General features: G+C 40.0%; 1 protein-coding gene across 1 annotated transcript in view; it reads right to left on the reverse strand.

Moving 5' to 3' along the window:
- Positions 1–870: 870 nt before the first annotated feature.
- The window catches only part of LOC139558964 (major histocompatibility complex class I-related gene protein-like), a 41,565-nt gene continuing 30,014 nt past the window's right edge, over positions 871–12,421 (reverse strand). Inside the window, exons 21-25 of the mRNA XM_071374509.1 lie at positions 12,281–12,319; positions 12,017–12,094; positions 3,966–4,004; positions 2,468–2,545; positions 871–1,979 (exon numbers count right to left, since the gene is read on the reverse strand). Coding sequence (XP_071230610.1) covers positions 1,972–1,979; positions 2,468–2,545; positions 3,966–4,004; positions 12,017–12,094; positions 12,281–12,319 — 242 coding nt within the window. The 3' untranslated portion in view covers positions 871–1,971. The remainder of the gene's footprint in view (positions 1,980–2,467; positions 2,546–3,965; positions 4,005–12,016; positions 12,095–12,280; positions 12,320–12,421) is intronic.

Below are 12,421 nucleotides of genomic sequence, written 5' to 3' on the forward strand. Positions count from 1 at the left end.
AGTCTCTGAATGTCCTTGAGTGGCCCAGCCAGACCCCAACTTGAACCCGATCAAGCATCTCTGGAGAGACCTGAAAATAGCTGTGCAGCGACAGAGTTTGAGAGGATCTGCAGAGAAGAAGCATTTACCACCCAGCAGCATACCACTGCTGGCTTGCTTCTGAAGCTAAGCAGGGTTGGTCCTGGTCAGTCCCTGGATGGGAGACCAGATGCTGCTGGAAGTGGTGTTGGAGGGCCAGTAGGAGGCACTCTTTCCTCTGGTCTAAAAAATATCCCAATTCCCCAGGGCAGTGATTGGGGACACTGCCCTGTGTAGGGTACTGTCTTTCGGATGGGACGTTAAACGGGTGTCCTGACTCTCTGAGGTCATTAAAGATCCCATGGCACTTATCGTAAGAGTAGGGGTGTTAACCCTGGTGTCCTGGCTAAATTCCCAATCTGGCCCTCAAACCATCATGGTCACCTAATAATCCCCAGTTTACAATTGGCTCATTCATCCCCCTCCTCTCCCCTGTAACTATTCCCCAGGTTGTTGCTGTAAATGGGAATGTGTTCTCAGTCAACTTACCTGGTAAAATAATAAATAAAGAATGGAAGAAACTCCCCAAATACAGGTGTGCCAAGTTTGCAGCATCATACTCAAGGCTGTAATCACTGCCAAAGGTGCTTCAACAAAGTACTGATTAAAGGCTCTGAATACTTATGTGATATTTCAGTTTTTTATTTGTAATACATTTTTGATTCATCATTATGGGGTATTGTGTGTAGATATATGAGGGGGAAAAAACAAGGGGTCTGAATATTTTCCGAATCCACTGTACATATATATGGTAGACCCTATTTTGAATGATAGAATGTTCAAAAAAGAAAGTATTTTATCATTATTTTTTTATTTTTTTGTCATAAAAACAAAAATAAATCATACAGGAGATTTCAAAAGCAGTACAGGTTATAACCATTGTGCGTGTGTGTTTCTGCGTGCATCCGTGGGCATGTAATAAGTGATGTAACATACTAGCCAGTACATAGTAACAGAGCAATGCCATGCAAAATTATTGAAATAAAACAAGAGGCCCTATTAAAAAAAAACGCTGACCAGGTTTCTGGGATAAGAGAAACTATTTAAATTCTGCGCTTCAAGACTGCATGTTGGGATTATTTGTGTCCTCAATAAAAAAATGTTTACAATGTGACATTAACAGAAATTAAACTACATATTAATTCAAGAGTGTAGCTTTGTCTTAGCTTAGCAACCCAGTGAAAGGTTTTGAAATGGCCCTAGGTTGAAATAAACAATCTTAAAATATTATATTGCAAATACCCAAAGTATTAACAATACTCTACAATATTAAACATCATATTTTAAAAAATATATTTGCAGGAACTTAAAACAAGATATACAATACGGTAAAAAATGTCATGAAACACACAGTAAATGTTTTGTTACTCAAAATATAAAATATTTGTCTATAATTCTTTTGAAATGTCATCTAAAAGAAGAGTTTGTCACCGATTGGGCAGGGACCAGAGGTATGAAAACATATCAACATGCAGTATACTTCTAGGCCTATATAACCCTGATCTAGTACAGGTCTAGTTACAATCCCTTAAGATTGATACAGAAGCTGTAAAGATGCCTTTTCATCTCCATACAGTAACATCCAGTGTAACAGTAAAACATTAAATGTACGACGGAATAAATTCATTGAAGAGGAATGTACACATCGACCCGACCGGTACCTAACCACCCACTATTGAGTGTATTTGGAAGTACAGAACCTTACTGAAGAACAGCAAACACTATTAAATGCAGCACTTTTCAGCACATACTAACTATAACTATAAGTAACTATCATTTCCATCACAAGCTTATAAGAATTGAGCAGTGTAACTGAATAACAAGCGTTATCAATAGCCATAATATGAAATGAATTGACTGGTCCGGTCAGGAAGTTTGCCCACCAATAGTCATCTAGCCACCTGCACATAAATACACAATATGGAAAAGATGTGCATTATTAGATTGAACACATACGTTACAGCACAATGTTGTAAAATATTTTCTTATGTATAACAATAAATGACATGAATAACACATAAGTCAGCTCTAATTACAAATAGATGGTGTCAAATACTGCCGATGGCTTGGCCTCACATGAACCAATCAGTTAGGATCTTTAACTTTCACTTTTAGTGATAAAACATAAGTGTTGCCCATTGACATTTTAAAACTGATGTTCCTTATGTTCAGAACTGTCTATTTATCGAACATGCCAACTTTAGAGGATAAACAGAGGGAATCAATTTTTTACATAAAAGTAACCAATTCTATGGAGGCAACCTAAATCAGCATGTAAATCCTTCTTATTTTATTCTATCTTCATAATTACCTCAGTAAATCATTTCTGTAATAAACTGGGACAGTTGGAGAAGAGGTGAAAGAAGGGTTGATATCCATCTAGACTTACTTCCATTAAGCAGCATTGGCATCTTAACTTCCTCATCACTGGCTCCGTCTGAAGACCTTGCCTTCTGGCTGCCTTGACCTGAAATAGTGGCAGAGGGAAACTGTCTTTCTACAGTCTCATTTGTCTCAAAATCATTTGTAAACAGATAGAATCTAAGTCTTTGATTGATATTATGTATGCACACGACTGTATGTGGCTTTGGATGAAAGCGTCTGTCTGCTAAATGTCTTTATATTTGAAGGTATCACGAGCTGGGACAAAAGCAACTTTCACATAACTGTGGATATATGTTGCCCTTACCGAGTTGTACAAAGTGGTAGAATCTTATTCAAAATTATTCACATCTGTAATGGCTGCCAAAGGTGCTTCCAACAAGTATTAAATCAGGGGTGTGAAGACATAAGCAACCAAGACATCTTTAAATGTTTAATTAAGACCCCCCAAAAATTCAAATTGAAAATGTGGAATACCGCTAGGTTGTGTAGGGAATAAATCCAGTTGAATCCCTTTTTAGATTCAATTTAAGGCAGAAAAAATTGAAAACTGTGCAAGGGGTATGTAAACTTTCACTAGACACTGTATATGGTTTGTACTGTCAATGGGCATGCACCAGTAGCCTAGTTGGATGCAGGGTGTTATGGCTGCTGGCACCAAATCCGTTAAGTGCTCAGATGCATAATAATACACTCAACAACAATTAACACCAGAAAAAAAATGTACTTTGAAGAATGAGACTGGGAGGACATGGAGTTTGCCAAAAGGCACCTAAAGGACTCTCAGACCATCAGAAACAAGATTCTCTGGCCTGATGAAACCAAGATTGAACTCTTTGGCCTGATTGCCAAGCGTCATGTCTGGAGCAAACCTGGCACCATCCCTACGGTGAAGCATGGTGGTGGCAGCATCATGCTGTTGGGATGTTTTTCAGCGGCAGGGACTGGGAGACTAGTCAGAATCGAGGGAAAGATGAACGGAGCAAAATACAGAGAGATCTTTGATGAAAACCTGCTCCATAGCGCTCAGGACCTCAAGCCAAGACAGAGCACGAGTGGCTTCGGGACAAATCTCTGAATGTCCTTGAGTGGCCCAGCCAGAGCCCGGACTTGAACCCGATCTAACATCTCTGGAGAGACTTGAAAATAGCTGTGCAGCAACGCTCCCCATCCAACCTGACAAAGCTTGAGAAGATCTGCAGAGAGAATGGGAGAAACTCCCCAAATACAGGTCCGGGGGTGGGGTGTTTATACATTTGCAAAAAGTTTTAAAAACCTCTAATTATGGGGTATTGTGTATATATTGATGAGGGGGAAAAAACTATTTAAATCAATTTTAAAATAAGGCTGTAACGTAACAAAATGTGGAAAAAGTCAAGGGGTCTGAATACTTTCCGAATGCAAATACATTTGCAAAAAGTTGAAATACATGGATGGGGGTCTGAATACTTTCCGAATGCACTGTATAAGATAAAGTAACTGGCAATACTTTTGAATAACATTACCTGAGTCAGAGGAAGTGCCGCTAGCGCCATCCATTGTCACTGGGAAAAGATAATCAATCTTTAGTTAGATAAAGCTATATAGTGATGATCATTGGTCCTCTATAGGCTTGCATATTCCCAATAGAAATTAAATTTATGAACTGAAAAATCCTCATAGCAAACAATGGCCAGTTTCCAGATCATTAATTTCATTCACTTCCTGAATTGAAAAGTACCCTACTAAAATATGTTACATTTACTTTTTCCCCTTTTTACATTTAACTTCAATGTTATAATAATCATACTCAGTACAGATAATTTATTGGTTAAAATTCATTTGTCATGTTGTTCCCCACTAGGTTGTTGAGTGTGTAAGGGCTTTTAACACTAGAACTGCCTGGCCTTTCAGCATATAAGTACCAGATAGAGAACGTTGCCAGGCGTCCCGTTTAGCATATGCATAAGATGCATTTCAACCTGCAAGGTGCGCAAACATGCTTGATAAATAAATGCTTGATAAATAGTGCATTAACTATTGTAAAGGATTAATTGCATGAAGAAGTATTCATGGAAAAATATATTTAAAAAATAACAATAGTTTTGTTTGGGTAGTCAAGGATATATTTTGTATAATTCTATAAAGTCATAGAATAAAAGGTAGGTGTCACGTTCTGACCTTAGTTCCTTTTTTATGTCTCTATTTTGGTTTGGTCAGGGCGTGAGTTGTGGTGGGCATTCTATGTTTTGTATTTCTGTGTTTGGCCTGGTATGGTTCCCAATCAGAGGCAGCTGTCAATCGTTGTCTTTGATTGAGAACCATACTTAGGTAGCCTGTTCCCACCTGTGTTTGTGGGTAGTTGTTTCCTGGTTTGTGTTGTGTCACCTGATAGGACTGTTTAGTTTTTTCATTGTTTCACCTTTGTTATTTTGTATTCAGTGTTCAGTTTATTAAATTTAACATGGACACGTACCACGCTGCATTTTGGTCCGGTCCTTCATATTCCTCATCAGAAGAAGAAAATCGTTACAGTAGGCCTATCGTCTATTTTTGTTTCCCTTACAATAAAAACATTACAGTGTAATCCATTTGATCACCTTTATTTGTAGATGTGATTAGTAATAAAGGCTAGTTACAGCTTCTTTTGACAAAGTAGAAACTAAAAATATAATAATAATAATAATATAACCAGCCAGGTGTGCAGGTGAATTATTTGCTGTATTTCTAAATAAAAGCACCAGTGCATGAACAATAGTAAAGGATTAATTGCATAAATAAATATTAGTGGAAATATATTCATGACAAGATATAAAAACAGCAATTTGTTGATCGTTATCGGACACTGTTTTGTGCCCTTATATCTGTGCCTTTACACACAAATCAATCGTGTCTTCTCTTTATGCTTCGGGTCCACAGTCAGCACACAGCTTCGGGGCTTTGTGTGAGCAAGCCTCACAAACAAATCGGTTGCACTGCACAGTTTATGGGCCTTGTTTCGTGCACCTGACGACTTGACATTGTGTCTTATTTTTCCCGAGTGGGAACTGTGGTGCTTGGGGAAAAGAGAGCAGGACTTGTTTCCTTGGCGGCCTGCTTGGCTGCTGTAGCTTCCATCTTGGCGTTTATATGGTTCTCACAAAACTCATATACCAGATCCAGTGGGATGCATGGTGCTGAGGATGCAAACACTCGTATTACATCGTGAGTGTTGCTTTACCACTCTCCATCACAGATGTGGACTACAGCTCCGCTGGTATGTTGTTTTGCGCAGAGGGGGGCAGCTCCCGCCTTTGTTTGTTCACTGTTCTGAGCGGGCTAGTCTTCTTTGCAATCAACTTGTCTGCCAGGGAAATTGATGTGAACATGGTCACATTTCTGCCTTTGCCCATGTTAAGGCTCCATGAGTCTCAAAACCACAGTCTCAGACCGTCGCTCACCCGCTAGCCTGGTTTCATCTTTCCTCAGATATGGAAAGCCATTGAGCAAGGACTTGGTTTTGACATCGGTGGCTAACCAGAACTTAACTGAAGTCAAATGCACCATTATCACTTTCTATCGGGTTTCTATCACCCATTGACGACAGAATAGCATATTTTAATTTTACGTTTATTATGTTACTAGTTTTTGCTTAGTAGCCAGAGCAATGCTGCCTGACAAGTGGTCATGTGCTGAATGCATGGACAACACAGATATTCTTGTAAAAAGTGACATTTGGAAAAAGAGCTGCACCTCTTGAATTTTGAGTTACTTGAAAAAGGTAAGTCTGATAGAAACTGCAGAATATGCTCTTTCAGATACTATATAAAAATCACAATGTTTTACCTGCGTGTGACAATTTGATAAAGCGATGCTCCGTTCCCTGCATCTGTCAATTACAAGATGCGCACATCTCTTCATGTACAATTTGATTGGCCTAATATTCTCTCTCCTCCTTATTGTCAACTGAATCTTGTCCACAGGCTAACTCTTATTATGTATGAAATTAGTTTTGGTATAGTTTAGGTGTAGTTTCGATGGGCCGGCTGTGTGGCATCGGCTGACTGGCATTGTTTGTTTCCTGCTCATCAACCTGGATAATAGTCAAGGATATGTTTAACATTATTCTGAAGCCTGCAACATGTAGCATGTTTTCCTTTCCCTTCCATTTGATTAGTAATAGAGTTATAGTAAATAAAACAGTCCCATAAGAGCGTATTTTTACAAAGTAAAATGTAAACGAGAATGGGATCAATTTAGGCATAATTTTAATTCGATTGTGAAGTGACTTGCACAATTATCGCCAATTCATCCATTTGTCAATCATTCAGTGAGAAGAGAGAGACGCATTAGCACCTGGCTGGCTACAGCACATTGTCTTGGCGGATTTAGATAGGAATAGTTGTAAAAAAACAGGTAAAATAGCTCTAAATACTTTTCTGTTTGTAATTTCAAAATTCTGACAAATGATCAGTGTAAAATACAAACATTCAGGAAGAGTCAGGGAAGGAGCAGGACATAGCTTTTTTGGGAGGCTGATTCTTTTTACTTACAAAATCAATCATCAGTGGCCGTTGGCCTATGGCAGTTCTAGTGTTATCTCCTAGCTCTTGATGATGACTCATAGTCCTCTCATTTTAGGTACACACTCTTAGAAAAGAATCGGTAAATCCAGAGTGGGTTGGTTCCTACGTGTACTGTAAAGTATAGGGTAAGTCCCGGAAGGTAAGCCCGAGCAGGTTGGTAACTGCAGAGGGTAAGTCCTAGGGGGTAAATCCAGAGTGGGGTTGGTTCCCTACTAAACCCATAAAGGGAGGGTGAAAGCCCAGCCGTGGTGGCCGGGAGGCCGCAGAGTGTGTGTGTGTGTATGGATAAATTGTTATGCTTGTGTACTATTTATGGTGTAGGGTAGGTTCCATTTTAAGGACAGGTCCCAAGTGGAGGTTTTCATCTGAGAGATCCAGGTAAAAATACAGTGTAGGGTAGGTTCAGTATAGGATAGGTCCCTAGTGGGGGTATTTCCCTGCGAGATCTGTAAGGGGGACGAAAGTCCCAGCTGCAGTGGAAGTGAGGCAGTAGAGTGTATGTGGACAGTGATAAAAGGTTGCCTATAAGTTCTGGAGGAGAGCCACATTCATGGTTAGAAAAGCAAAAATATATTTGAACGTTGTTTTGAACATGATTTGGATGTATTAGCAATAGCAATAAGGAGAGAGGTTGGTTTATGCCCAATAGGGGCGGAAAATTGTTACATTATGTGGAACTAGGAAGACTACTTTGAATAATTTTGGTAATGTGGGTTGTCAACAACAGTGATATCTGAGGTGTAACACTGGAATAAGACATTAGGTCACACCTATTCTCCAGTAGTAAATTGGCAGAAGCTTCAAGATTGTGATTAATACAAGGTATCAGGTACAGTGACCAAATGATTAGGTACCGATACCGTGACTACTCTCCGGGAAGTGGATATCGCAACCTGAAAAATAGTTGAAATTGGCATGTATTAGTGTGTGGGTGCGGAGATTTAAACATCCTGGACACCATCAGGAGAGGCTTAGAAATAATAATTATTGAAATGGCGACAGGCGGCCCCGATTCTCTCTGTAAAGGGGTCTAGGGGAAGAACAGTTTAATAAAGCCATAGAGGCGCTGGAAGAGGCACACAAGCATTCTACCAATTCGTCTCAAATATGGAAGAAATTGAGAAAACTCTATAAAATTGGTCAGCATTTCCCTGCTGACGGAAATTTTCAATATTAGAGTTCAGAGATGTAATTATGACTTGACACAATGACATAAAAGAAGAATCAAAAGCTCAATACACCAGCGTTTTGATGTCAGCATTCTTTCAACACAAAAGACAAACTGATATACCCAAAATTAGTAGTTGTACTCAGCTGCAAAGACTGCGTACGTGAGTACATTGATAGAATTTGTACGTCTGCGTTGAAGGCAGGTTTGAAACCTATTATCAAAATGGCTATTACAGGGGGTAGTGGATGAAATACAACAGGATGCTTTGAGAGTGGAATGTAACTCCGCTCACTGTGCAGTCGTGCGAGGGGTTAATACAGCCACAGTGAAAGTCACTAATGGTGGTTTAATGGCCAAGGTAGGACAAAGAAACATGGAGGCAAAAGTAGCGAAAAAACATAAAAGTGTAAGGCGACAGATCCCTGTTTTAGATGTGGGGCCGTTGGTCATTGGAAGAATGAGTGTAGAGTGATAATGGAGCCTACTGCACCCGGTGCATTCGGGGGGGATGCAGCAATGCAAGTGTTTGCATCTTTGACAAAAGAACAGCAGCAAACACTGTTAAAGGCAGCGGGGCAGGAAACTTTCAAATAGCGGTGTATGGCCTCAGTTCGATCAATAGTGGTACATAAGGCCTCCCGGGTGGCGCAGTGGTCTAGAGCACTGCATCGCAGTGCTATGCTGCGCCACCAGAGTCTGGGTTCGCGCCCAGGCTCTGTCGCAGCCGGCCGCGACCGGGAGGTCCGTGGGGCGACGCACAATTGGCTTAGCGTCGTCCGGGTTAGGGAGGGTTTGGCCGGTAGGGATATCCTTGTCTCATCGCGCTCCAGCGACTCCTGTGGCGGGCCGGGCGCAGTGCGCGCTAACTGAGGGGGGCGGGTGCACGGTGTTTCCTCCGACACATTGGTGCGGCTGGCTTCCGGGTTGGAGGCGCGCTGTGTTAAGAAGCAGTGCGGCTTGGTTGGGTTGTGCTTCGGAGGACGCATGACTTTCGACCTTCGTCTCTCCCGAGCCCGTACGGGAGTTGTAGCGATGAGACAAGATAGTAATTACTAGCGATTGGATACCACGAAAATTGGGGAGAAAAGGGGATAAAAAAAAATAAAAAATAAAAAAAAATAAAAAAAATAGTGGTACATAGAGATGACAGTTTCTATGTGAAGGGAGACATAGGAGACCACATATCACGCAACTTTCTAATAGATGCCTTGAATCAAATATCACTGATTCCTTACGATGAGATATATGCTAAATTTGCGACAGGAAAAATAATGACATTTAGCAGGGTAATAGGGGCATCATCTAAGGCGATACAGCTATTACACGTCTTTGAACATAGGTCCAGTAACAATACCCAGATAATTTTACATGGATAGAAGTGGAGCCGATTTTGGGGGTTGGATAATCCTTGCGAGAATCAGACAATGGAGTCTAAAAGGTAACAAGTTAGAACCGGAACGGAAAAATACTCCTTGCAAACTCAGAAAACCTTGGGTTCAAATCCAGCGAGATTTTTTTGTTGTCTTATTCTGAAATAGATTTATAGAATAAGACGAAAGGGTGGATGGGTCACGGGAAATTAGATGGGAGTTAATATTGGGAGTAAGTGTCAGTAGAGTTTGAGAGAATCAATTCTGTCAAGCGATAGCATTGGGGTTACCAAACCTAAAATGACCTTTTAAAATGTTTGTTCATGAACATGAAGGGCATTGCAGTGCCATAGTTACGGAAAATCATGGGGAAGAGAAGCCAGTCATTACGGGAGTAAATTGCTACTCGGTGGCGAGATAAATGTCGCTGTGTATAAGGGTAGTACATGCTAAATAAAAGATGAATAACCGTTGGGGTAGATAAAAACAAACAATTAATGACTGGAGGGAGGACAGTGGACATTATGTTTTGTTTGTAATTAAAACCTTTGGGTTTCTGATTAAGATGTAGTATAGTGAATATTAACGAAATGTACACTTTCTCTTCCAGGAGAATGTGGGTAGTCATTTGCTCTCATCTTGGTTCCCGAGACTATTGTCTTGGGAGAGCAATTAGTGAAATTCTGCATTATTATAAGTATAAAGGTATCCGGATTCGGCCGTAGAGGGAGATCCTAGCCAAGTAAGGCCTGGCCACTAGTGTGTTTTTGCTCTACGTTTTTGTTTTTAAATGGTTTAAAAAAGTACAGGGACAGAAAAGGGACAGAAAATACTTAATGGTGTTGAATGACCTTTGTCCTGAATTTCTGGAGATCAACCTCACTAGAAATGATAGACAGTAGGATTTTTAAGTGACCATTACCTTATGGGATACAATTATTTCCTTACGGAATTATCGATAGTTGTAATTCAAATTGGATGTTAATATTCTAATTTGTTTATTTTTGATTTAATAGGCAGGGTTATTATTTTGGTTCTTGTTTCTGTTTTGATACAAATTTCACCAGATTGAGTATGTTGTATTGTCGGGATCTCTCCCTAAGGGTTAGCGCTCTAACTCCCTGACCCGGTAGCTGCGGTGAGGTCGACAGTATGATAAGGGAGTATAAGCCAATTTAGAAAATGGTTTCAACAGTGTGTGTGGTTATGCTCTTTGACATTTGTTTTAGGAATGTTGTATTAAGGAATTAGGTAGGTAATACTTGTCATACGATAAATAGTTATTTGAATTTTCTGAATCAGAAATGCCTTAAACTGTTGTTTCGCTCTGTCTTCTCTCAAGTCATGGTAAAGGTGAACACAGATGGTGTCTTGATGCATGGCACGGATAATTTGACCAATAACAGTGTGAACCTCAACCTAACTAATCGACTGAAGAAATAGTGATCAAGGAGTTCAATACGGCCCTGTCCTGCACCACTACTATGGAGACCTGAGTCTGAGCCATCAACCGGTGTACGAGTCCGGAGAGCGTGCATGTGAAGTGAGTATGGAGAGAGATCATGTTCAAACTCCTATCATGCTGCTGGTGCACTGGTGGGACAACAAAGCAGACAGAATGGACTGTGCCGAATGATGGTGGCGGCTCAGGTGAGAGATTCGTGTGCTTGGGACATTTGGATTATTCCCCAGAGATTGAAACCGGGACATTATCATGGGCCATCAACTGTGACAGGCACGAGTTCCATATGTGCCGTTGGGAAGATAAACTGTAACGCTATCTGAAGAAGAAAATGAAGATATGTCAGAAAATAAGTGCCGGGAAAAAGGGAGGGCGTGGTCAACTGTACCTGTAAAATGATTTAGGGTTGCCCTAAACTGTTTATTTGGGGTATCAGGCTGAGTTTAGAGGTCTATACACTGGGAAATGCATGGTAATCTAGGTTTACAATGCATTGAGATACAGATCTGTCATTAACTTGTCAATCGCGACAGTTAAACAAGAACGAACGGAGGCCGTCATGAGAAAAGTTAATATCTGTAATATAAGTAGTACATACTGTTTATATGTTTTCCCTGTTTGTAAATGTACATTCTAACAGTGTAAGTTGAGGGTCTCGAATTTGAGTGGTAAGACTCAACGTTGATGGATCCTGTTCAAATGTAACATGATTCAAGTTAAACTGTAATTTGTATCCTGTTTAGTGAATGATTACTGTGAGTATTAATGGAGTTTATCCATTAAACTGTGTGAATACTAATTTAGAAAGGTTGACCTAATCAGATATGAGGAAATTGCCTAGGATCAGAGAGCAGGGTCAGGCCCAGGAGCAGCATGTAATTCCTTCTTATTTTATGCTATCTTCATAATTACCTTGGGGAAATCATTTTTGTATTAAACTGGGACAGTTGGAGAAGAGGTGAAAGAAGGGTTAGACTTACTAGACTTACTAGGTAAGGGTTAGACTTACTTCCATTAGGCAGCATTGGCATCTTAACTTCCTCGTCACTGGCTCCGTCTGAAGACCTTGCCTTCTGGCTGCCTTGACCTGAAATAGTGTCAGAGGGAAATGGTCTTTCTACATTTGTCTCAAAATAATTAGTAAACAAATAGAATCTAATTCTTTGATTGATATTATGTATGCACACGACTGACTGAATGTTGCTTTAGATACGTCTGTCTATTTTTATTTATTTATTTATTATTATTATGGGTCGAGGGAATATTAGATTACCAGAGTCTGATGAGTTGCTACTTCCATCCTCATATTTGCCTCATAAAAAGAAGAAAACAGAGTCCCTAATTTCACTCTAAATATGCTAACAAAGACAAACATAAACAAGATGTTCCATTCTTCCATATTTTTGTTCATAGT

This window comes from Salvelinus alpinus, chromosome 29 (assembly GCF_045679555.1).
Source record: "Salvelinus alpinus chromosome 29, SLU_Salpinus.1, whole genome shotgun sequence".
Lineage (NCBI taxonomy): Eukaryota > Metazoa > Chordata > Actinopteri > Salmoniformes > Salmonidae > Salvelinus > Salvelinus alpinus.